This window comes from Cervus canadensis, chromosome 10 (assembly GCF_019320065.1).
Source record: "Cervus canadensis isolate Bull #8, Minnesota chromosome 10, ASM1932006v1, whole genome shotgun sequence".
NCBI classification, from domain to species: Eukaryota; Metazoa; Chordata; class Mammalia; order Artiodactyla; family Cervidae; genus Cervus; species Cervus canadensis.
This window is the reverse complement of record NC_057395.1, coordinates 65643997-65668631: the sequence shown is the minus strand read 5'-3', so window position 1 is coordinate 65668631 and position 24635 is coordinate 65643997. Positions and strand designations below refer to the sequence as shown.

The window sequence follows — 24635 nt, the reverse complement described above, 5'->3', positions numbered from 1 at the left end:
ATAATGAGCTTGGTGGTCTCAGAACTATCCTAAATCGAACTGAGTCCCAAATTAGTTTGTTAGGTTGGAGTTGAGCAGATTTCTCTCTTTTTTTTTGGCAGTCTCTACTCTGAGGCTCTGGTGAACCGAAGCCAATATTTTTTTCAGGATAACAGGAAATAGTAGTTCAGTGCAGCTAACTACAACAAATTCCTTCTAAATAGCAGGGAAGCATCACAACCAAGTAAAAATTTATGCAGAGCTGAGTTGTTTTTCTCTCCAGAAACAGACTTTTCTGATCAGAAATCTATCCAGCTTTTTCGCCTCCATTTTGTTTCTGGAGCCAACCCAATCCTTGTAAACTGCACCCCTTGCACCATGAAAAAGAGGCATCTTGATCCCTGGTAATCCAGATTGGCCATTCCTATTTGAAATTCTAGCATCGTCCCTGAATCCATTCTTTCGTGATTAGGAACTTCTGGTTTTAGTTGATGTTCGCCAGGAGCAGAGTAAATGAATCAAATCTTTCTTACAATAGCAAGAATCCACAGCTCTCAAATAGCATTCCACAGTAGGTGAATTTCAAACAACCAGTCCTCCTCCAGAAGCAGAGTACAGCCTTGTGCTTATCATTATCACTCATCAAGTACACACCACACGCTTGGCATTATAAGGAATGTTTAGATTGATAGTGGTTTGACATGGGTTTTTTGTTTTAGCCATAAGTGCACCATGGGTATCTGAGGCCCCTTTTGCCAGGAAATCCAAGCATCCTATAAACACATTTTCCTTTATCTTTTCAGCATTGTTAGAGACAGATGTGGACTCTTAAGATTCTGTTTTTCCAGCAGAGGAAACTGAAATGGAAGAAAGTTAGGGGAGCAATACTGAGCTCCATGGAAATGAGCACAGCTGATATTGAGGATTGGGGGGAGGGGGTGGTAGGATAGAGGCTATAAGCAGAGGGAGGAAGAATTTCAGGGGAGGAATTTTGGCCTGGGTTTCACGCTACTCAAGTGTTTTTGTTTTAATTTACAAACTTACACTTATCTCATGCAATGTATCACTCCAGGCAGTGAAAATAAATAAATAACTGGTGACATTCATCTCATTTAATTCTCTCAACAAGCCAATGAGATATACATGCTTTATCCCCATTTTTTTCAGATGAGGTAACATGCGGTGAGAGGAGTTGCTAGTAGGATGTGGAGGCAAGACTAGTCCTCTGATCAAACCCCATCATTGTATATTGCACCAAGCTGCCCTGGTGTTATCTCTCATACCAGGATGTACAAGGCTTGATCTTGGCCCTCAAAAGAGCTTTCAGGCTGGTAAAGAAGACAGACATGTACCCCCTTAGTCAAAAGGAGAGGAAATAGAAAAAGGGCCAGAGGCCCACCAGGGAACTGCCCAGCCTCAGGGCTCCCAATTAGAACCTTGCCCTCTTATGTTTTTATTTTAAATATTTATGAATGGCAACTTAGAAAAGGCTAACAGTATAGGGAAAAAATAAGAATCATTATCTCGTGCCCCCATCTCTGTTAATATTTTGTACTTCCTCCTGTCTTTATATAAAACTTTATATAATAGCACTCACACTGTATATGCAATTTTGTTTCCTGCTTTTCTCTTTTTAACACAATGTTATTTCATAGCCCTTGATAAACACAAATTTTCAGGCCTTCATAACATGCCATTCATTCTATGGATCATACCATGGTTTATATAACCATCCCCCTACAGTGGACATGGATGGTTTCCCCCCAGTTTTTAGCTGTTAGAGGTAATGCTTTGGTGAATATCTTGACTCGAGCTTGACCCACCTTTTTTACATGGTTTCCTTGGGATCAGTTCCTTGACATTTTCCCTCTAAAGTCTTACTCCAGATCTGAGGTTAGGAGGTTAAGTTGAGCTGCAGCATCTCTCAGAAAACACTGCCCCCAGTTATGCTGTTTTTCCAGAGGAGCAGTCAGACCCTCCCGAAGTGGAGGCGGATGACACCGGTCCCCACGTGGAGCCACCACTGCCAGTGCAGATCCAAATAGCCACAGACGTGATGGAGCGCTGCATCCACCTGATGTCAGATAAAAGCCTGAAAATCCGCTTGAAGGTCAGTGTGCAGCCCTACCCCTGCGTTCCCAGAGCAGCGGGATGAGGTTTGGTCTGCGGGCAGTGACTGCAGGGTGAGCAGGAGCCGCCCTTATCTCCGGTGCATGTGCGGTGGCCAAGAGAAGGCCTCAGGAGGAATTTATCTGTGGGATACCATCTTAGTCTTTCTGTATCGACCCAGATGCCAAAAGGGAGCCGAGTCCCCTTGATGGAATTAAAAAGCACAAAGTTTCAGAGTCATCGCGTCTCCAAGGGAAAAAAAAAAGTCACATGCTTTAGGAAGGATATCATTTTCTGTGCTGACTTAATGCGGGACACAGGTTTTAATACTTTAAAGTGGTCATTCTTCTAAGCCTGTCTGTAGCCCTTATCTCTGTTTCCGCTTCCATTCTCATCCTAGGCCAAGCATCAACACTTTTCTTAATCTTACATCCTCGCTTGCAGGCAGTTTCTGAAGCAGCCTCCCCATCAGCAAGGACTTAAACTATACAGTAGTGATTCCAATAATAGGCCAGGGGGGTGGGGGCAGGGTGAGCATGGGGGGAGCTTTCAGATCATCTGGGGGCAGATCTGACACCCACAGGAAAGCACAGCCTGACCCACTCCTCCATACCCCCAAGCAGGAGTGAGAAACACAGCCGCCTCCATGAATTACTGATAGTGATGAGAGCACTTCACCCTGACTAGGGACAGTGGGCTGGGAAACTCTGGCCCACAGATTACTTCAAACTTCATCATCTGGGTTTTGTGGGACTTGTTTAGTCTTCCCAGAGATACTTACTTCTTAGTATTTTCTGTTCCATTCAAGAGTTACTTTTCAGGTGCCTTTTGTTAAGTGGTGTCTGGTTGATACATTAACAAAGTGTCTTCCCTCTTCTGGACACTTTGTAGCAGCCATGTATGAAAGTGAAAGTTGCTCAGTCATGTCAGACTCTTTGTGACCCCATGGCTTATATAGTCCATGGAATTCTCCAGGCCAGAATACTGGAGAGGGTAGCCTTTCCCTTCTCCAAGGGATCTTCCCAATCCAGGAAATGAACCCAGGTCTCCCGCATTGCAGGCGGATTCTCTACCAGCTGAGCCACAAGGGAAGCCCAGCAGTCATGTAACCACTGTAGCTATGGAGAGCGTCAGCACTGGAATCAGATCGACATACCCAAGTTCAAATCCTGGCTCTGTCCCTCACGTCACCTGGAGTAGATCAGTGTACCTTTTTGAGCATCTTCTGGTTCATCTGTAAAGTAGACATGATAGTACCTACCTCACTGAGTTATTTGCTATAAAGAAAAAACAGCATGAGGTGTGGCATTTATACTCATTCACTTATTCACTCAGCGCTTATTGAGGACTGCTACAGATCAGGCAGAGGGTATGTAGAAGGAAATGAAGCAGACACGATCCCTGTCTTCATGGAACTTTCTGTGTCTCGAGGGGAAAGAGGTGATGCACAAATACACACATGTACGTGGAGGAAATGCTGTGAAGATAGTAAGAGGTTCTGTGATAGAAAATTCACACCTGCAGTAAAGGTATTTGGGAACCTACTCTTCCCATGGCCTGTTGAATAAGAGGGAGCTTATGTTCCAATTTAGAGCAGTTTTTTGGGTGACGTTTAAGCTTATAGGATGAGAAGGAACCAGCCCTGCAGGGGCAAAAGGGAGAGGAAGAACATTCCAGGCAGAAGGGGGAAAACCTGCATCTTTGAGTCAATGACATATGATGTAACTTGCCCAGTTAGTGACAGAACACACATCCAAAGCCAGTCAGCGATCCCAAAGCCATTTCCCCCTGCGTACTACCCTGCTCTCCTGAGGTTTTTCTTCTTCCCCTAACTATTCGGCCCTCAAGGGCAGGGCCTGTTTTGTTCTCTGTTTCTGTTCCAATCCTCCTATGACCAGCACATCCTAGGCATCCAATCTGGGTTTCCTGCAGACCTCACTCTGTCTTCCTGACTCACATGTGTGCCCTCGTCTCCTCTCTGCTGGGGGGAAGCCTGCCCTGGTCATCACGGCGACCGCTGCCTGTGGCCCTGAGCAGGCCGTCTGTCTTCAGTGAACTTTGAGACCTGAGAGATCAGGAGACATATTTTCAGAAAAGGTAAAAAAACCAAATTGACATCTAGGCTATCCCAGACCTCTCTTGTGAGGTCGACCTGTGTCCCAGCTGCCTACTTGATCTCTGCTTAGAGGTAACAGAACCCGATCTCCCTCTTCCCTCCCAGCTTTTTCCTCCTCCCCTGTTCCTGTCTCATAAAGCTGCACCTGCATCTATTCAGTTGCTAAGCCTGAATCCAAGCAGCTCTTTTTAATACTTCTCTTCACTTCCCCAAAGAGCAAGTCCTTCAGCAATTTAAGCCATTTCATCTCCAAAACAGATCTCAAACGCTTCACATCCCTGCCTCTGTCTCCACCATGTGGCCGCGTGACTCCACCCCCACGCCACCCAAGTGGATGTATGTCTTAGCTTCCTCCAGTGCCTCCTCACTTCTCACTCCCACTTCAAGTCCCCTCTCCACTCAACAGCCAGAGTGACCTTTTTAAAACATGAATTGTATCATATCATGTTCCTGAACATTCCCCTGGCTCCCCACCGCATTTAGTACCAGATAAAAAAGTCTTAACATGATGCCTCCATGGTCCAGCCCCATCTTACCCCTCCTCTGTCACGCTCCATGCTGCCCTGCTCTAGTTTCTTTTTATTTATGCATTTATTTGGGTGTACTGGGTCTTAGTTGCTGCATGCGAGATCTTTGTTATATCATGTAAGATCTAGTTTCCTGACCAGGCATCAAACCCAAGCACCCTGCATTGGGAGTGCTGAGCCTTGGCCACTGGACCACCAGGGAAGTCCCAACTCTTCCGCTTTTTATGTGACTAGCTCCTGCTCATCCTTTATGCCTCCTTGTGGAAGTTACTACCTTGTTTCTGCCTTGCTCATCTCCTTACAGCAACCTTGCAAGGAAGATACTGACATCCCCTCTTTTGACAGAGGAGGAAGCCGGCCCAGCAGCCCTCCCAGCAGTTTGTATGATGTAGATCCCTCCCTTTAGTGTCTTTGCATTTCTCCCTTGACTTTGTCCTTCGTAGCACTCGTCACAATTGGCAATCATTCATCCCTTTATTTGTCTTAGCTAAGGTCTAAGACCTTGGATCTTAGCTAAGGTCTAAGACCTTGGATCTTTCCCCAGTTGACCATAAGCCCCCCATGAAGACAAGGAAACATGTATTTTGAACATACGTATTTTGTCCCTGTGTGCCTCCCACCCAGTGTACCTCACCAGTAAGCTTGGCATGTAGTCAGGAACTCATGAGTGTGTAAGCTTGATTCTTCTTAAGTGGCGACTTGATCTCAGGTATTTGGTTTCAAGCCTTTACGGTCTGCTGCAATCACGTCCTCTTCCCTTTCAGGTCCTGGATGTGCTGGATCTGTGTGTGGTTGTTCTGCAGTCCCACAAGAACCAGCTGCTTCCCTTGGCTCATCGGGCCTGGCCCTCGCTCGTGCACCGACTCACCAACGATGACCCCCTGGCGGTGCTCAGAGCCTTCAAGGTACCGCACCGGTGCCCCGCTGCCGTCAGTCACAGGGATTGGGGGATGGAAGCTGGAAGCTCAGCAGTGTTTTGGGGGGATTGGTTCTCCTTTTATCTGATGTGACCTACTATACCTTGAAGAAAGTACAGAAAAATAAGAAAAGCACAGAGAAAAAAAAAATGAAAGTTTCCTTTTGAATTTGAAGCAGAATGAGTGAGCTAGTAGATGAAAGGGCCACCAAGATCCAGTGAGCACCTCCTGTGCCCCAGGCAGCATGCTTGGCAATTCTCCACGTGTGAGCTCATCTTACAACACCCTTGCAAGGAAGAGACTAACATCCCCATCTTTGACAGAGCAGGAAACAAGCCCAGAGATGTTGAGGAACTTTCTCAAGATCACACAGCTGGGGACTTCCCTGGTGGTCCAGTGGTTAAGAATCTGCCTGCCAATGCAGGAGACACAGGTTCAATTCCTGGCCCCGGATGATCCCACATACCTCAGGGTAGCTAAGCCTGTGCGCCACAACTACTGAACCCACACTCTAGGGCCCACCGCTGCACAAGAGGAGCCGCCACAATGAGAAGCCCACACACCACAACTAGAGAGTAGCCCGCCGCTCACCACAACTAGAGAAAGCCCTCACACAGCAGTAAAGACCCAGCACAGTCAAAAATCAAAACAAAGATCACACAGATAGTAAGTGATAGAACCTGAATCTGTGAGTTCATGCCCACGTTCTGTGCATGGCACAAAGAGTCAAGGTGAAGAGGCCAAGGGTCTGCAGGCTAGCAGTGGGCACCCTCTATCCAGGTGGGCAACTCTGGACAAAGCTCATGGCCACCTAGCCCACCTTTCTCATAGTTGTTATTGTCGAGGATAAAATTAGACTATTTGGTGAAATGCTTTGAAAAGGTAAAAGCCCTCTGTGTATGCATGGTATTATTCTCCCTGACTTAGTTTGGCGTATGTTAGCACACATATTTTGGCTTATTTATTTATATTCTTCCTTGTTCTAAAAAGCACTTAAGGCAGCTTACAGAGATACATTTATCGTGGCAAGCTAACATAAATTAGAAGTGGGTGAGCAAGATAAGGCAAAGAAAAAAAGATGTGTAGGGATATAAAATGAAGCCAGGGATGCAACTGATATACTTGGCAAAAATATATTGTTTCTGTAAGATTCTTCAACATATACTGGACCAAAATGCAAGCTTACATTGACAACATACAAAATTGTTAACGTATTTTCAAAAGCAAAATGTGCAAAGTGACACACGTGTGTTGACGGTGGGGCGGGGTGGGGAGAGAAAGAGAGAGGGAAGAAGGGAAGTTAGGGGAAGGGAGGAGGAAGGAGGTCTTGCTCAAATCGTACTCATCTGTGCTGTTTCCTTTAAGAAAATTAATAGGTTATCTGAAATGACAGCAAGTGTGGAAAAACGAAAAAATATAAAGGTGTATGCACTGTAACTGAGCCCGCTTTCCCACTGGCGACCCTTGAGCTCCGTCAGGCCTTGTGCAGCCCAGCTGAGGGCCCTGAAATAAGTGCCTCATTCTCTACGAAGTCGGCAAGTGCTCTCGGTGCTGGATATGCCTTGCTTACCAATTTTTAAAGAAATTCTTATTATCCTGTACAGTCAGTCCTGTGCAGTGGGGCAAAACGTTTCAATATGTTCTGCTAGAGAAAGTTTAAAACGAGACATGCAAAGAGACTGCCTGTTGTGCAAGTTGGAATGAGGAGGATGTACATAAGAGATTGTGCCAGGGAACAGAAGGAACTCTGACTCAGCTCTGCCCACCGGGGTCCCTGCCCAGACCCAGCCAAGGACCTCAGCCAGTCACTGCCCTCCCGACGCCTGCACATGGCAGCAGCTGAGCTGGGCCTGGGCTCCGGGGCCTGTTTGTGTGTGTTCAGCCAGCTAGAGTTAAAAAGCCCAAGTCTTTCCTTCAAGGGCTGTTAGGAAGATTCAAGAAATGATCTATGTGAACTGCTTTAAGCTCTTGGGGTTTTTTTTTTTTAACAAAAAAGGGAGGAAAATCCAGGTATTAACCAAATTATTCATCCAACCCAAGATTCCTTTGAATTATTCTCCACGTAATCTGTATTTATGGATAGAAGCAGCCATGCCTCAGGAACAGAGACCTCCGAATTCATAACTGTCAGAATCACAAACCGTGGGCAAGGAATTAACAGCAATAATTCTATTTTTTTTTTTTCCAAGCAGAGACTGAGATGAAATTGAATTACCAAACATTCTCTTAAGCACTCTTGCTGCCTTCGCGATGTTCAGTCAGTGGGTTGGGGACTGTTTCCGCAGGTTTTGCGTACCCTGGGAGGCAAGTGTGGCGATTTTCTAAGGAGCCGGTTCTGCAAAGATGTCTTGCCAAAGCTGGCTGGCTCTTTAGTTAGCCAGGCTCCCGTCAGTGCCAGAGCTGGACCAGTTTACTCCCACACGCTGGCCTTCAAGTTGCAGCTGGCCGTCTTACAAGGCCTGGGCCCCCTCTGTGAGAGACTGGACCTCGGTAGGTACCAGCCAGTTTCGCCTGGACCCACACCCCATCCTCTCTGTCTCACCCCCTCTGTTGCCCTCTTTACTTGGCCCTGCTCCCCTCATCTCCCTTCCTGTGCACATCCTTTCATCTCACTTCAGCCTCATTTATCCATTTACCTTGCTGTGTTTTCTGACTTGGGGATGGAGTACAGAGCCCATGCATCTTGCCGAGCTGTTCCAGTTTCGTCCAACAGCAGTGGGTTACTGCTCATCCCCGGTGAAGTCTGAGGGCCAGCGCTTGTTTTGTTTTTCCTCTCTGCAGGTGAGGGTGACCTGAATACAGTGGCGGATGCCTGCTTGATTTACCTCAGTGCCAAGCAGCCCGTGAAATTACAAGAGGCGGCCAGGAGGTACGTCTGCTTGATCACCCGCATCTCTTTTACGTTTGTCCTAAATTATGGATGATTTGCTAATGGCGAGCAGAGTGGAGGCATCTCTGCTCCTTTCTCTTCTCTCTCTCCTCGCCAGGTTAAGATGGGTTCTTTAACTGTGCCAACATCCAGAGATGGCATTTTGACTAGACGCCTTTCTCTTTGAAAGTAACCTTTTCTGCTGCTGCAGCGTCAGCAACAGTTCCAAAGGGGCCAAAAGCATAAAGACAGTGTCCTGGAGGGGAGCAGGCAGAGGGTGACTGGCTTCCAGCCCTCCTCTTCTGGTGACCCTGGCACCTCTCTCTCAGCTTCCCCACTCGCCAAGCAAAAGCATTGGGTTATTGATCCAGCAAACCTTGGCTCCACAGAATGTCTTAATGGTCTTCAGGTGCCACGGACCCTCACAAATCGTCTGCAGCACTGTGTATGTGTGTGTGTGTGTGTGTGTGTGTGCAAGCAGACACGTACATGTCTTTTTCTAGACGGAGTCTACATCACTCATCTGATATGTAATAGGAGCCTGTGAACCAAGAATCATTCAAAACCCCTAGACTAATGATTTAAAGGGCCTTTTCAACTCTGAAATTATGTGATTCTCATTTCTTAGAGATTTGCTTATTGAAGAATAGCTCTACCACCTCTAACGGAAGAACCTGTGTCTGGTGCCTAGAGTCCTAAGGAATATTCGGCAAAAGCTATAACTGAGCACCGCAGCCTTCCCCTGACTTGAGACCCACAGTGCACCCTGACCCCCCTGTCCCGAGCCCTCCTTCTAGCCGGCAGCAGCCTGCGCCCTGGAACTGCCATCCTTGGTTGTCTGCAGTGGAGGCGAAAGCTGGCCGATCTGTCTGGCCCTGCCGCCTGCCCTGGGCCTTAGAGTTCCACCTCCCCAGGCAAAGAAACAGCCCCTCCCACTCCATCAGCTCCTTGGTGCGGTCAGCGTCATCTCTCTCCCTGAAGGGCTGGAAGGCTGCTCTCTGTGAGTGAGGAAAGCCCACTTGCTCCCTTATAAACCTTGCACTCTCTGGGAGTGATGGAAATATCTCTTCGAATTGATTTATTATCCTTTGCAGTTTTCTGCTCTTGATTTCCCCAGTTCCCTTTTTTCTTTCTGTCCCTTACCTGTCACATCCTCTAGGCCCAGAATCAGTCATGGTTTCTCGAGCACAGGGGTGCATCTCAACCAGCTACTTGTCCCCAGACATTCTCGTTCCTTAAAGATGAAAATCGTCCTCCCCCAGGCAGAGTCCCTGAAGCTAATTGTGCTCTGATTTAAAGTACAACTCACGAACATGACGAATCCATCTGGAAGCAGATTCTTCTGGGTGTCTATTACGATCGAGAGTCTGAAAGATATGGTTTTTCTCATCTCCCGTCTCATTCTACTTTTCCTCCACCCTCCCCATAGCTGTCCTTCAAATTCAGACCCATCAAACAGGCTAATATTCACAATTCATTATCTTTTCATTTCTAATTTTCTTTTTCTTTTCTTTTTTTTTTTTTTGCCATTGAAAACAATCAAACCCAAACTGGACCTTGCTGACTCTTGAGTTGGAATTCCAGGTGCCTCAGGAGGAGGCGGGTAGGGCAGGAGGAGGTTGCTGCCAGCCGGCCTGACTGCCTTGCCTTTTGTTTGCTCCACCGCATTCCACTCAGGGTTGAGTCAGATGACCTCCTTCTGCCGGGTGGGGAGGAAGTGCAAGGTTGATTGCTTCACGTAGCATCATCTGCAAACTTATTTTGAAGTCAGGGGAAAAAAATACCTGTTTTGTCCTTGATCTAGAGTTGATTTGGCATCTTGATTCAGAAATTAATAAGCTCTCTAAATGGGAGAAGAAGTCTGAGACCATAGGCAACCTGGTCCCTTTGTGAGTCTGATTGCAGAGCAAAGACAGGGAGAAGGGTGGGCCAATGAGTATGAAAGCAGTCAGACCTCCAGGGACTAATGAACGAGGTCCCTGAGTGAGACAGAGGCCCCAGCTCAGAAAATGGCCGCACATCCATCCAGTTGTTGGTCCTTAATTCTCCTCTTTCCTTCACACGCCGCATCCATTCCAGAAGTGAAGCCTGTCTATCTAACTCGCAATATCTCTCTTAACACTGTCTGCTTCTCCTTACCTTCAAGCTGCCGGGCCAGGCACCCTCATCTCTTTACCCGATCCCCTGCAGAAGCCTCTCCCCAGCCCCCTGCTTCCACGCCTGCCTCTCAGTGTTCCTCCCCACAACTGTCAGTGACACCCCTACCCACTCAGGGGAGAAGAAAAGGCTGTGTGTTCTTTGCCAGGGCCCACAGGGGAGTTCTGTAACCAGAGGGTTACAACAACTCAAGCCTCAGCTCCATAATCAAAAGAACTAGTACAAACCAGAGCCGTTCAGAGATGCCCCAACTCCCTCCGGGGTAGTGACTTTCTGGCATTGGGCAGGTGACAGGCTCGCTTTGACTGTAGCGGGGCTGGTGAGGAAACCTGGGAGGACAGGTGGCTGCTCTGAGGGTCCCCCCACCCCAATGCAGAAAGAAGGTGGAGGAGCAGCTGTGTCCGTAGGTCTGGCAGGTGGGGGTTCGGTGAGACCTCGGCAGGGCGGCCTCCCTCATATGGGGATGGAGACAGACTCAGCAGCTCCAGGCAAGTTCCCCTTTGCGTGTATTCACGGTTGGATTTTTCCTTCCTCCTGTTTGCTTCTCCTGGCTCCAAAGAATGACCAAGCCTGTGTTTGCTTTTTTAATTTGTCATATTAAATATAGCCTTTGTGGCAGGCTTTTACATCCCGGCTGTAAACTCTAGAAATGGAAATTGATCAGGGGGTGGTTGATATAACCGAGGCCATAAATGCTAAGAACGGAGATGCCATTCCAGTTTAATGCTTTTATCTAGCGAATGTGCCTTGTAAGGAGGAACATAAATCTTGCAGCTTGGTTGGGGGGAGGGGGCGGGATGGGGGGGCATGGGGGTGGGTGGTAGGAGTAGGGGTATAATCTTGCTGTTTGTTACCACCAGGTGTCACTGTTAACTGGCTGTGCAAGAAAAAATACCAACTCTCCCAGAGTTCACCTAGTTAAATGATTTCAGTGGATAACAAATGAGAAAACCATGTTTGGGGTGTGGGAGGAGGGGTCAGCATGTCACGAGCTATAAATAAGGCCCAGTCCCTGAGAATAAGCACTGGAGTACAAAATAACACGTTCTATCAGCCACACCCCCATCTCAGCCTTGGGGAACTTAACTGACATAAATTCCCCAGTGGCCCCAGAGGCCTTTAAGGTACCTCCCGGCATGTAGTGGACCTCCGCGGTTCTATGCCTTTCTGGCCATGGAGCTTTTCCTTCCCCTACATGAAAGGAATCTGAGATGAGCACACGTTCCCCCAAATTTCTGTGTTTTTCCTTCCAATCAGTACATGCTCTCAACCTGGTTCAACTCAGCTCCATTAAACCACACTGCTCAGGCCTCTCTCCAAGCAGCCTCTGAGGCTCCCTGTCTTTTGCATACATCATCTAGTCAGTCTCCTACCCTAGGGCTAACGAGAACAAAAACTGGGCAATATCTGTTTTTTTCAAACTTGGAAGTCCATGCCCAGCAAGGGAGGGACGATGCTTTCAGGCCGCACGGTTTCCACCCCCACAGTCCTAACTCCACCTGTCACCCTGAGGTGCCAGGTGGGGGTGCAGGGTGCCAGCAGGTAGTGACCAGCTGGTTCACCTCCTGGTTGGGCAGGTGCGGGATGCTATGGTTCTTGATGCGTGTGGTGGGAAAGGGAGAGAGCCTCCCCCATCTACCTCTCCTGGACATTGTGTAGACGGGCCCGGGGCTTCAGTCCTGGACGCAGGCAAACCCAGGTTCACATCTTACTGGCTCTGCGACCTTGAGCAGGTGACTTCGTTTCCTTGCGCCTTATCTCCTTTCTCCATAAACCAGGTTTGGTGATAACAACTTCCCCCAGACATGTCACGCCGATGCTTAGTGGTAGTATGTAAGAGTCCACTCAGCGGTCATTCATGCTGCTGATTGACTGAGTAGCTACTCTGTGCCTGGCACTGTTCTAGGCATGGAAACTAGAGGGGAGCAGGAGAGAGGAGGCCTGTGCCCTCATGGTGCTCCCATTCTGGAGTTATATTTATGTGTGTGTGCAAACCCGTGTGGAAAGCATTAGTCGTTCATTCGTGTCCGACTCTTCTGTGACCCCATAGACTGTAGCCCACCAGGCTCCTCTGTCAATGGAATTCTCCAGGCAAGAATACTGGAGTGGGTAGCCATTGCCTTCTCCAGGGAATCTTCCTGACCTAGAGTTCAAACCAAGGTCTCCTGCATTGTAGGCAGATTCTTTACCATCTGAGACACCAGGGAATCATCCACGTGGGGAGATACATAAATGTGCCAAATATATGATATGTTGGGTATATGTTAACACATACATGTATACCCTTGGGCATGGTATTTTTTGTTGGAAGCCTGCTTCATCTTGACTGAAATCTGAAACAGGGGTATTCACCTCAGAAGGATCTTTTTCTTAAAGTATTTTTAAATTTTATTTATTTATCTTGACTGCACCTCGAAGCATGCAGAATCTTAGTTCCTGAACCAGGGATTGAACCTGTGCCCACTGCAGTGGAAGTGCAGAATTTTAACCACTGGACCGCCAGGGAAGTCCCTGAAAGATCCTTTTCATGTTAGTTGTTCCACCTTCCCCTTACCCCTTTTGCGTGAGCAGCCAGGACCAAGATTGAATGTTCATTTACTGACTGACTTCCCTGCACTCTTTCTAGCAGTAGGATCTCAGCCCATCAAAGATGCAGCCACTGCCTCAAACCCTGGACGAACTCAGACTGGCAGAGGCTTGTTCATTTCATCCCCGTCAGAGCCCCAACTCCTCTCTTTACCCACATGTGGGCTTATTATATTTGAATGGATCAGCAGCCACAGAGGTGATCCGTTAGTTCAGCTGAGCTTGAAATTAGCAGCTCACCCCCTTAAATGGTGTGGGCAGTATGTTTGAGCTTGGGCTTCTGAGCTGTTTCCCCCTCAGACTACACCCAGCATGGAAATGAGGGCACTCCTAATATTTTCCCTTCTGACATTTGATTAATAGTGGACAAATCCAGACCCAGTAGTTAGCTTTCCTATTATCCATCTTTTGGCAGGCACCGCTGCTTTTCAAGTCTCATTGTTCTAAAAATGCACTCAGATCTGAAGCTGTTCACTGTGTGGATATAGGCATGATTTCCTGGTGTCAAAGATAAAAGACATCTGCCATGCAAATTACAAACAAAGTAGGTTGCTGGGTTTCAGATCGGAAGGCAGGGACCTCTGTGCTACCAATTAAATCAAATGCTACCAATCCTTCCCCTGCTTTCTCGGTGTTGTCACGTGACTGATAATCTGCCAGGGTCATCCATTCTACCACCCAGTGGTAAAGCCCAGTGTGGGGCCTGCATGCACACTTACATGTGCCGGACTGGGTTGGGAATCATGATGCTCATGATGGGAGATCGAGCCTGCACCAAGTGGATTTCAGATATCAAAAGCCTTGGCCAACTACAGAGTGGTCGTTTCATCCCTTTGCAGGGTCTGAGGTCTGTCTTGAACACCTAAGAGGCAGGAGTGAATGTTGACAATCTCAGTGCCAGGTGAAGTAGCCAGGGACATGGCCTCAATTGTCTTATTGTATATGTGTTTATTCAAAAGATGCTTTAGAGTCTCTTATTAGCCAGATACTGTGCTGAGAGTTCAAAGGTGAAGACCACGGTAGAGTTGGCCTCACATTACTGCTTAGTAGTGGTATCACCTTGGGCAAATTAATTTCCTTCTGAAAGTCTGTTTCCTCATCTACAAGACTAGAATAAGCATATCTTTTTTTTTCTGCATGATAAAATTATTACAAAGATTTAGCAAATTTACATGTATATTAGTCTATAGCACAAAATGTCAGCCCAGAGTAAAAAGTCAATCAGTAGTAGTCATTATCATTATTTAAACTTCCTCCTTATTCCAAAAAAGACCTTGAGCATCTTACAAACTAAAATGTATGCAACAAGATAAATAAGAAGTGAAGATATTTTTTAAAGGAAAAATAAGAAGAGGGAAAACAAAGTGAAGCCAGGTCCGAGGTTCATTTGTAAAACACAGACTTGGAACTCTTCACCTCTGCTAGAGATGAGCCTGCAGCGTGGCTCTGGGCTTCCTAACACAGGAGGCAGAGAGGGAGACACACCTGCTGTGCGATGTCCAGTCATTACTGAAGTCAGAACAGAAAGCTTTTAGAAGGCAGCCCTCTCTGGAATCCCCTTGGTACTGAACCCTGAGAAAGTGCCCCCCTGGGTCATCTTAGAAGAATACTAGGTACCTTTGTGACTGATGACTCCTAACATCCTTGCAGTAAATACAGAAGCACATTTCCTAGAGCTGTTTCTTACAGCTCCATCAGTGGAGGCTGCTGGCTTGGTGCCCAAGCGTGGGTTGCAGGAAAAGAGTTCGAGGGTGGCAGGAAAGGAGGTGCAAAACAGGTAGGCTACCAGGAAGATGCCTTTTTCTGCAAGGATATGAATCTTCCAGGGAGGGCCAGGAAACTTGGCATGCGGCCGGAGAGTACAGACGGCCAGGGCCACTTGAGATCCATGCCCAGCAGCATTGCCATCGTGGGATCTGGGCTGTCGGTGGGGCCTGGAGCGGGGAGAGCTGGCCAGATGGGAAGGACTGCTTTTAAATCCAGCCCCAGTGGGATTTAAACCCTTCTCGGCTCTGGCTTATTTTTGAATTGTCGGTAACAGATTGGGCCTCTCAGTGCCATATCTTTTTAAATATGCACAAAGCCATGGAGTCATTCCACTGCAACTATGATACTTTGTCTTGTGGTACTTTAGGGACTGAATTAGGATCGTAAGCTTCCACTAGTGTTTATGGTTTTAATTCCTGTCCCTGTTGCATTTTAAAATGTTTTTAATACCAGCCTCTGCATGAGTGTACGGGTTGGCGATCGATAGATGAATGACTGTGAACAGGTAAATATAGTTAAGTCGAACGAGTATGTATAGCTGCAAAGGCAATTGGTGGTATTTATTTGGAGAGTAAATCGTTGCTCCAAGTCATAATCCTCCATTTCCAACATTTAGAAACAAAAAAACGGCCTCCGTGCAGGGGAAGATAGCTAAATTGAATAGCAAGAAAGGACAGGCTTGAAATACTGGTTAACCAATGAAGCGAGACCCATTAGAGTAAATTACCGAGTATAGAAGCATCGCCCCACTGCTTTGCTGACTCGGACACATGGATACCCCTAGCATCCGTTTATTTAAAAGGAAACACACAGCCTCACTTGTAGCGTCAGCATGTACCGAGTCAGCAGGTACAGAATCATGGGAGAAGAGGTGGCCAGAGAAGAGAAGGGCGTGGAGGCTGTTCTGCCAGAAAGGGAATCACAGGGAAGCCAAAACCACTTTGCAGTGTATCTGCTTTCCAACAAGTGAGTTTATCCTCCAGTTGCATTTAGTTGCGCCCAAATAGAGACAGCCTGTGTCGTGTCCCTAAGGAGACGCCCTGAGTAACTTCTTTCAACGCCCCAAATAAATAAATAAATAAACCTCTCAGAGCCGCAAGTTCTTTACCACTGGCATTTATGCAGACAGCTCATGAGAGCATTTTATAAATCCAGAAGGAGGCAAGGAGCCGCAGATCCCTCAAGCGAGTAATTGACAGAGAAAGAATAGCCTGTCACCCAGGAGAACTGGGAGCACTGAATTTCAGTTACGGTTTATTTAGCTTTGCTGAGCCTCGATTGGCTGGCGGTTTTCTAGAATTCCCCTTGAAGCCAGCATGGTCTAGCACGAGATGGTGAGGACACGCTCCATAATATTCACGTCTTCAGCAGAAGGGTGTCTTTTTGGTTCTGCCCTACTTGGGATGGACAGGCCCAGGACCCAGCCCCCAGGTTTGAGAACTGCTGGGGCATGTTGGAGCTGGAAGGGGCTTAGAACCAATCCCACTGATGTCCAGGAAAGACTTGCCATGTCCCCGCCTCAGGAGTCCTTCCCCAGCTCCAGCCCAGCCGTGACCTGAGCCTGACCCTCTTCATGTTGCATTGTGGGTGTCTGTGGTCCATCTGTCCTCCCCCACCAGACAGGGCACCCTGAGGCCAGAGCCTTTGTCCCCCCATCTTTGTATCCCAGCACCTGACATAGTTCCCTGGGCTGGACCAGGTGCCAGTAAACATTTGGTGAACCACACAGAGACGGGACCAGACCCCCAGCCAACCAGATTCCAGCAGCACGTTTCCCAGCCCCCCAGGCGCCCTCACCCCCAGCTTTGTCACTCAGAGCACCTGATATTGATCAGAAAGGAATGAGTCGCTTCTGTTGGTTTGGTGTCTGGAGTTTATTAGGTACTTACTGATACCCGTCAACTGTAGATAGGGCTGAAGTGCAGGGAAATGGCTGCCTGCATGAAGTGAAATTCAATAAAACCGCATTTTAAGTGAAAAATCAGTATAAACACCAGGCTTCTTTGCCATGGAAACAGAGGTTGCTTAGAAACTGCCTAACGGCGAGTTCTAAATTTTTTAAAGTCAAGTTATCATTTAAGCTACACGGCCCTACAGGTTATTGAGAGATAATCACTCGCCTCAGGACACTCGGAGGCAGGAGGCCCAGCCGAGTGCCTCCCGGAACTCTGGGGACCAGATAATCTCTTGATAACTGTGCTCCCTGGAGCCACCGATTTGGGCCTGGGGGAAGGAGAAAGAAATTTTTGTGCAGGAGTTAAATGGTGTACATATATATATTTTTTAAAAGTGTTTCTCTTTGGGCTTGAAAAAAGATGGAGTTGGCCATTTGGCGTGTTCACCAGCCATCCCAGCCATGTCTCAAGATGTATTAGGAACATTTTCCAGGCAGTTACTCCAATCACTTAAAACAGAGGTCTCCTCTTTGTCTTTCATCTTTCGATTATGCAGAAGGATGCCTTCGAGGTCTTCAGCTTTCTGCCCTTCCCTGTCTGAGGGCCCTCTCTCCAAGAAGGACAGGAACCGAGCCCGGGACAGGGCGATCCTCGAGGTTGGAGCAAAGCTGGGCCTCTGAGTAGTCAGCCAGCACCTCCTGGGTCTCAGGCTCAGCTCCCCGGGCCTCAAAGTGAGCGAGGGTCTGGGTTCAGAATTTGTCAGTGTTTAGAGTTCAGCGGGTCGCATGTCTTTTGCCAAGCAAAGAGCATAGCTCTGCCTACCAGCCACCTGGCATAGTTGCGCAGCACAGTAATTGCTCCCGACCTCAGGCACGTGGAGGGCAAAGAACAATGCATTTATTTCTTCCTGAAAATAATGGGCAAAATTACAACCCCAGTGGCTGAGAATTGGGACCCCTACCAAGTCGATATGAAGGAAATTATGACTGAAGCAAAAGACAAATGATCTGCCCTTTTCAGAGCATCTGAGCATTTTCCATGGTGTGGCAGTCCTGCTGGGGTTGGTAGTGATAATTATTCCTCAGACACACACACTCTTTCTGGAAGGAACAGTTGTTTTCATCATACACTTCAAAGTGTTTTCCTGCACCTCATCTCCTTAGAGTCTCAGAACAAACCTGTGAGGAGGGTGGGGCCAGTGTGATTATTTTCCTTTGGAGAAAGAGGAAAACAGGTTCACAGAGGCAAAATAATTTGCTTCCAGCCACAGAGAGAAGAAACCAGCATAGCCAACCTGCCATTCTGGGGATTCTATCACTTTAGAAGCTCAGGAATGAGACCCAAAATAATTCTTCCAGGAGTTTGACCCTGCCTTCTAGAAGAAGATGAACTTTGCACGTGCTTTTTCGTTTGCTTCCCTGTTAGCGTCTTATTTAGGGATCTCGAAGGGCAGAGAGAGTGGCTTCCTTCCTTTTCCTTTCCTGCCAACGAATACAACACCCGCATTTAGCAAGTTAAAAAGGGATGCCGAAAATGAACTGCAGAACAGAGCGGTGACTGAACTGGGCTGCAGCACCACTTGGCTGGGTGTCGCCCAGATCAAAATACTCCTTGAAGTTGAGAGTGTGCACCCATGCTGTTGCTGGAGGAATTGTTCCAGTTCTTGAAGGGGGAGAAAAAAAAATCAAATGAAATCATTTGCATTCTAACAGCCTTTGGCACCAGGGAAAACTGTCAACTGTGTCACGTGTAAATAGAAATCTGCTTCCCAGTTTTGGTGCATTTTTTTCATCACTTCCCTCGCCACTCTAATTATCAAAGATATTTTTGTTTTTAAACAAAAATTGTCTCCTACGCAGGCCCCATCTCCTTTCTGCGGTGAAGTGGAAACAATGAATTAGAATATTCTAATCACTTCTCCAGCAGCCACTGCTGAGGTTATAAACTCAAGATTATCCTGAGTAAAGAAAACTTCAGGCACCAGACAGGTCAGAAAATCAGTGCCTCCTCCACCTGTCTCCCCGGCCACCTGAGCCCACATCTGTTAAACCCAAGGAAGGAAGCACAACTGGCTCCACTGAAGTAAAACCCGAATCCCGTCCCCCAAGGGCACAGATGAACAAAACTAAAAACCAGAATTTAGCGCTGGTTAGCAACTGTTTTGGACATGACCGAGCAGGCACGCCACAACTGTTTAAGTTCCTATCCAACGCCCAGTAGTAGGGGAGAGGCTCCTTGGAATGGTCATCAAGAATAAAACTTGATCCATCAGGTAGATTCTGTCTGCTGTTAGCTGGTAGACAGGGGTCACATGTGGGCAGCCCTGTGTAGGGCCAGATCTGTGTTTTCTCAATTAAACCCCAGCAGAACCCTGGGTGAAGTATATCTCCCGTTTTCAGAAATGAGGACGCTGAGATGAAGATAAATCACACAGCTAGTGACGTCTGTGGTGACGTGACTCCCGTTAGTGACATCCGTGGATCCTTCCTTGGTGGTGAGCCATTCACCTCTTCTTTAGGTCATTTTACAGAATATAGCTATTTCAGCTCCAATATTTTGGTCACCTGATGCAAACAGCCAGCTGATTGTAAAAGACCCCAATGCTGAGAAAGATTGAGGGCAGAAGAAGAGGGCATCAGAGGATGAGATAGCTGGATGACATCACCAGTGCAATGGACATGAACTTGGACAAACTCTGGGAGATGAGGGACAGGGAGGCCTGGCGTGCTGCCATCCATGGGGTTGCAAAGAGTCGAACACGGCTGGGTGACTGAGCAACAATATTTCAATGTTGAGAACAGGAGGAGAAGGGAACGACAGAGGATGAGGTGGTTGGATGGTGTCATCAACTCAATGGACATGAGTTTGAGCAAACTCCGGGAGATGGTGAGGGACAGGGAAGCCTGGCGTGCTGCAGTCCATGGGGTCGCAAAGATCAGACATGAGTTAGCAATTGAACGACAACTATTTCAGAGAGGGATGCCATCTGAAGTCATTAGTGAGCAGCGTGATAAGTCCCTTCCTTATTAAACATGACACCTGTTCAATCAAGTGTTGGTTGAGTGCTTACCATGTGCACGCCGAAAACCCAAGATACAGCAGTGAATCAAACAGACATCCCTGGCCTCGGGGGCTTGTGCTATAAGGAAGGGAGATGGTCAGTCAACAGGCCATTGACAAATGCTGGGAAGAGTGTCCTGAGAAGGAAAAGTCAGGGGCAACCACCTGGGTGAAGTAGTCGGGAAGGTCGCCTTCTCTGTGCAGGTGGTACGCTGAGATGGGCAGGATGGCTGCAAGAGAGCTGCCCAGCTAGGGAAGGGCCTCACCCTTCCTGAGACTGAAAAGCCAGACTCTGCATCGCTGAGTCAGCCGAGTGTAAGAAGTTTACACCTGGGTTGCCCAGTGCCATGGCCCTGGGCATCATTTAGAAATGAGATGTGAGCAGATAAGAGGCAAGGGATGTGACCCCACGATTCAGACCAAGAACCTCACCTGTGGTGGGTGTCTGGCGCTGGGTAGCCTGGGCCCTTCCACTGTGTTTGTGTTGTATGTTCATGACCAGTACTTGGCGTCTGCTAAAGGTCTCAGGGCAGGTCTCAGCCGATCCTGCCACAGGAGAACAACTGTTTCAAATCTCTTTGTGAGTGAATCCAGTCCACCGAAATTCCATGGCTCTCAGAGGCCTTACTACTGAGTTCAGCAGCTTGCTGGAGGGAAGAGGTAAGGACCTGAGGCCCATGAGTTGAGGGTTTTGCCCAGGCTCCCCAAGCAGGACAGGGAGTCCATGCCCGGGACTGGTCCTGTGAGCGGAGAGGACCCTGTAATGGAGGTGTGCCCTCTCCACTTCCTTCCTTCTAAAAACTGCTTTGTAGCCAAGAATTTAACCACTTTCTTTGCCAAGAGCTTGTTTGATATCAATATGGTTCTGCTCAGACTAATTACTTTGCTTCTCTCTCGGTCAACAGAAACAAAACTCTTTACCTCTCTTTGTGTTAGACTTTGGGACCATCATAATGGTCTTTGGAACTAAAGCGGGTTTTGTTCTGCTGTTCAAAGTGATGCAGTTATCAGTTTTTTTCACAAATAGCCCAGTACGCAGCCCCTGGTGGTGCGGGGAGCCCAGAAGCTCCCCCCCATGCCTCCAAACTCCTTTTCCATCTCTCCACAGCGTTTTCCTCCACCTGATGAAGGTCGACCCAGACTCCACCTGGTTCCTCCTGAACGAACTTTACTGCCCGGAGGAGTTCACGCCTCCTCACCCCAGCCTCCACCCTGTGCAGCTGCGGGGTGCCACCAGGCAGCAGAGCCTGTACTCGGCCAACGTGCTCCGCCTGCTCCCGGAGCTGCAGTGACCCCTCGCCTCCCCTTCCCGGGTGGGCAGATGGACGCCAGAGGAGGTCCCTTCCCTCCCCTGCCGAGGAGGATGAGGACGTGGGGCCGACCCCACCCTGGCGAGGGCAGTGGCAGCGGAGAAGACTGCCAAGGTGGATTAGACAGCAGATCGATTTATAAATTGATCGATCACACAACTGCTCAGAAATTGGATTGAAGGAAAGCAGCCAACTGTTATTTATGTTTCATACCTGGTGTTTTCAAATGACATTGTCTGGCAGCTCTAAGGGCTTAACTCCTTAGCTCACCATCTCTGCGGCCCCAGCTGCCTCACAGGTCACCCCATGCACATACCCACACCCGAGAGCTTGGGGACACGTGGGGCAGAGGCCTGTGCATCGTGTGTGTCCTCTGAGCACTCAAGGACCACGTGGAAGCGACACCCATCCACGAGTTCCGGTCCCTGGCCAGCAGCACCGACTCACACACCTCCCTCTCCTCAAATAAGGAGATGGAACCTCACCTGTTCTTTGGAAGAAGATGAAATAAAGGCACTTCTTGGATGAAAAGTATGATCAAGACCTCACTTTGAAGTTTGTTATTTAAATTGGGTGACTTTTTAAAAATGAGTTTATGTTTGTAAAGAGATAATACAGAGTCATGGTATAAAATCCAGGTGGTGCAAAACACTGAGAAGTCATCCTCCCCATCCTCTTTCCCCAGACATCTAGTTTCCCTCTCCAGAGGCAAACACTCCTGGTAGTTGTTTGGATGACTTTTAAGTATTTTTTAACTGTCTGTCATGGATAATGGTCTACTGAAGGCTACTGTGGCCGTGACCCAGTTGCACCAGTCAGGACTTGGCCAGCCCTGCTTCATCCTACCCCTTCCCAGTTACCTCCATGCCCCCACTCAGCCCCTGCATATTTTGAAGCAAATCCCAGATGTCATATCCAAACTGGTTTTTGGTTGTTGTTGTTTTTTTTAATGGACAACCAGAATAGATGGGGCTTCCCTGGTGGCTCAGATGGTAAAGAATCTGTCCACAATGCTGGAGAGAGACCTAGGTTTGATCCCTGGGTCGGGAAGATCCCCTGGAGGAGGGAATGGCTACCCACTCTAGTATTCTTGCCTGGAGAATCCCATGGACAGAGGAGCCTGAGGGGCAGCAGTCCATGGGATTGTAAAGACTCGGACACGACTGAGCGACTAACCCACAGAATAGCGTTAAAAAATTTAACAATGGTCCTTTAATATTATATTCAGTCAGTGTTCAGATTTTCCCAGTGTGTTTGAATCAGGATGCAAATAAGGTGTGTACATTGCCATTATCAATATGTCCCTTAATAAATCTTAATTTATAGATTCTCCACCTCTCTTTTCTTTTTCTGGGAAGTTTTTTGTTAAGGAAACAGGTCATTTATTCTACAGCACTTCCCACAGTCCGGATTTACTGATTACATCCCCTTGGGGGTCATTGCACAGGCTCCTCCTGTCACCTGTATTTCCTATAAATGAGACAAAACAAGAGATCAGGGTTTTTTTGTTTTTATTTTTTGGCAGCACTCCTCTGTGGGTGGTATCACTCACTTCCATCAGGAGGAGTATGGTGTCTGATCTCTTCTTCTGATGTTGGCAGCCACTGGTGGGTCGCGCCTGGACCCACTCATTCATTACTGACCGCAGAGCAGTGCTCTTCCCGCCCCACCACGCCAGCTGGCTTGTAGCTAGAGCCTTGCGTCCCTTCATCAACCATGCGGTAACCTTGAGGGAATTTGTGTGGAAAAGGCAGCATAAACACTTGATTTTCCTAGCTGGGAGACTTAAAACCCACAGATTATGTAAATTCAGGTATACAGCCTCGCACACACACATACACACAGGTGCTGAAGGGCACATGTGCAGGAATGATGAATGCTTTCTCAGCAGATGCATGGTGAAGCACTAGCTAGATAACTCCTCCAGTGACATAGATAATCTCTGAGCTCTAAAAAAAAAAAAAAAAAACCAGAAGATGGCTGGCATGGGGACCTTGTGGAGCAAGGGTCCCCCGCCCATTCCAGAGAGGCCCCACTCCTTGCCTTGCAGGGCCTCCATGCAAAGGCAGCAGGATGCCCAGCTGGCTTCTGGTCTGGCTCTGTCAGTGAGTCATCAGCCTCCACCCCCCCTCCGACAACTTTGGGCCTCAGTTCTCCCACCTGGAAAGTGGACGGAATGGGCCAGAGGGAGGACTCTTAAACTTGGATGATTCTAGACTCCGCTAGGAGTCACTCCCCGAAAACATTCGTCCTCCCGTCGCTCCCTGGAGGGTACAGTATCCTCCGAGACTGCAGTCTCGGCCCATCTCCACCTCCCGCTGGGTCTGCTCAGCTGACCTCGAAAAATTCTGTGTCCAATTTCAGAGACCTCACCTGTGACCCCACAGGGACTCCAAGTTAAGAAGCCCTGAAAACAGAGAGATAATCACTTAACTCTCTTCCAGTTTGAAAATTCTGGAGTGATTTCCTTTGGGGAAAGAGAGGAAATGCCCTCTAATTGAGGGGATTGTCAAAGGATTCACAGAGCATTGTTCCCGATTCCGCTGGGGACACAGAGTGATAGACTAATTCAATCTCTAGGTCCTGACAAATGAGAAAACAGGTCAGAGAAGTGGCGTGACTTGTCTAGCATGACTTGGCTCCCAGAGAGATTAAAGCAGCCCTGCCTTCCTTCAGCAGGTGCCAGGGTGTGGCAGGCCGAGATGGTGTGCCAAGGAGTCGGGATACATGCACACCCACCCTGTATCATGATATTAGAAATCTGGTGCTCTGGGGAAGCCCTCCAGGGGATAACCTGCACGGGAGAATTTCCGTGATGTTCCAAAAACCCACCACTTCCTCAAAGAGTTAAGATATCCCGAGTCGCTTTCAGATTCCTGCAGGCAGATTGTTGCACTTGATTAAAAAAAAAAAAAAAAAACTAATTAGAGTGCCTCTCCGGTTATTATTATATTCAGGCAACTTTAATTTTGAACCTGTCCTGCTGACTCAATCTAGTCCTTATTAACGTTGACTTCGCAAAGCGATCGTTTCCCCCTGTTAAAACTTGCTGGTGCAGCGAAGGTTTCTCCTCTCCTTCAGGGTGTACCTTGAGTACCCTGAGTGGCAGGGGTAGGGGAGGAATGAACAGGCAGATGCTGAAAGGCCCTACAGTTGGGGTTGAGATGTTTGAGCTCTGATCTGCAGGAAGTGGAGGATTCAGGGATGTGTAAAGCTGGACCCAGGGCATCCTGAGAAGAGTTAGATGTGACCCTCGGCAGGGTGGAGGTGGGGGGCACCATCCTCTGGAAAGAACATAGATGTGGAGTTCCATCAGAGCTGGGGTTGATTTCTGACTCTGACT

The 24635-nt window shown here is 48.0% G+C and overlaps 1 protein-coding gene across 1 annotated transcript in view; it reads left to right on the top strand.

Annotated features, from left to right (window-relative positions):
* TTI1 (TELO2 interacting protein 1) overlaps window positions 1-21829 on the top strand; it is a 41017-nt gene extending 19188 nt beyond the window's left edge. Inside the window, exons 4-8 of the mRNA XM_043478748.1 lie at window positions 1941-2089; window positions 5496-5636; window positions 7934-8138; window positions 8430-8517; window positions 21091-21829. Of these exons, the coding sequence (XP_043334683.1) occupies window positions 1941-2089; window positions 5496-5636; window positions 7934-8138; window positions 8430-8517; window positions 21091-21274 (767 nt within the window). The 3' untranslated portion in view covers window positions 21275-21829. The remainder of the gene's footprint in view (window positions 1-1940; window positions 2090-5495; window positions 5637-7933; window positions 8139-8429; window positions 8518-21090) is intronic.
* The last annotated feature ends 2806 nt before the right edge of the window (window positions 21830-24635 follow it).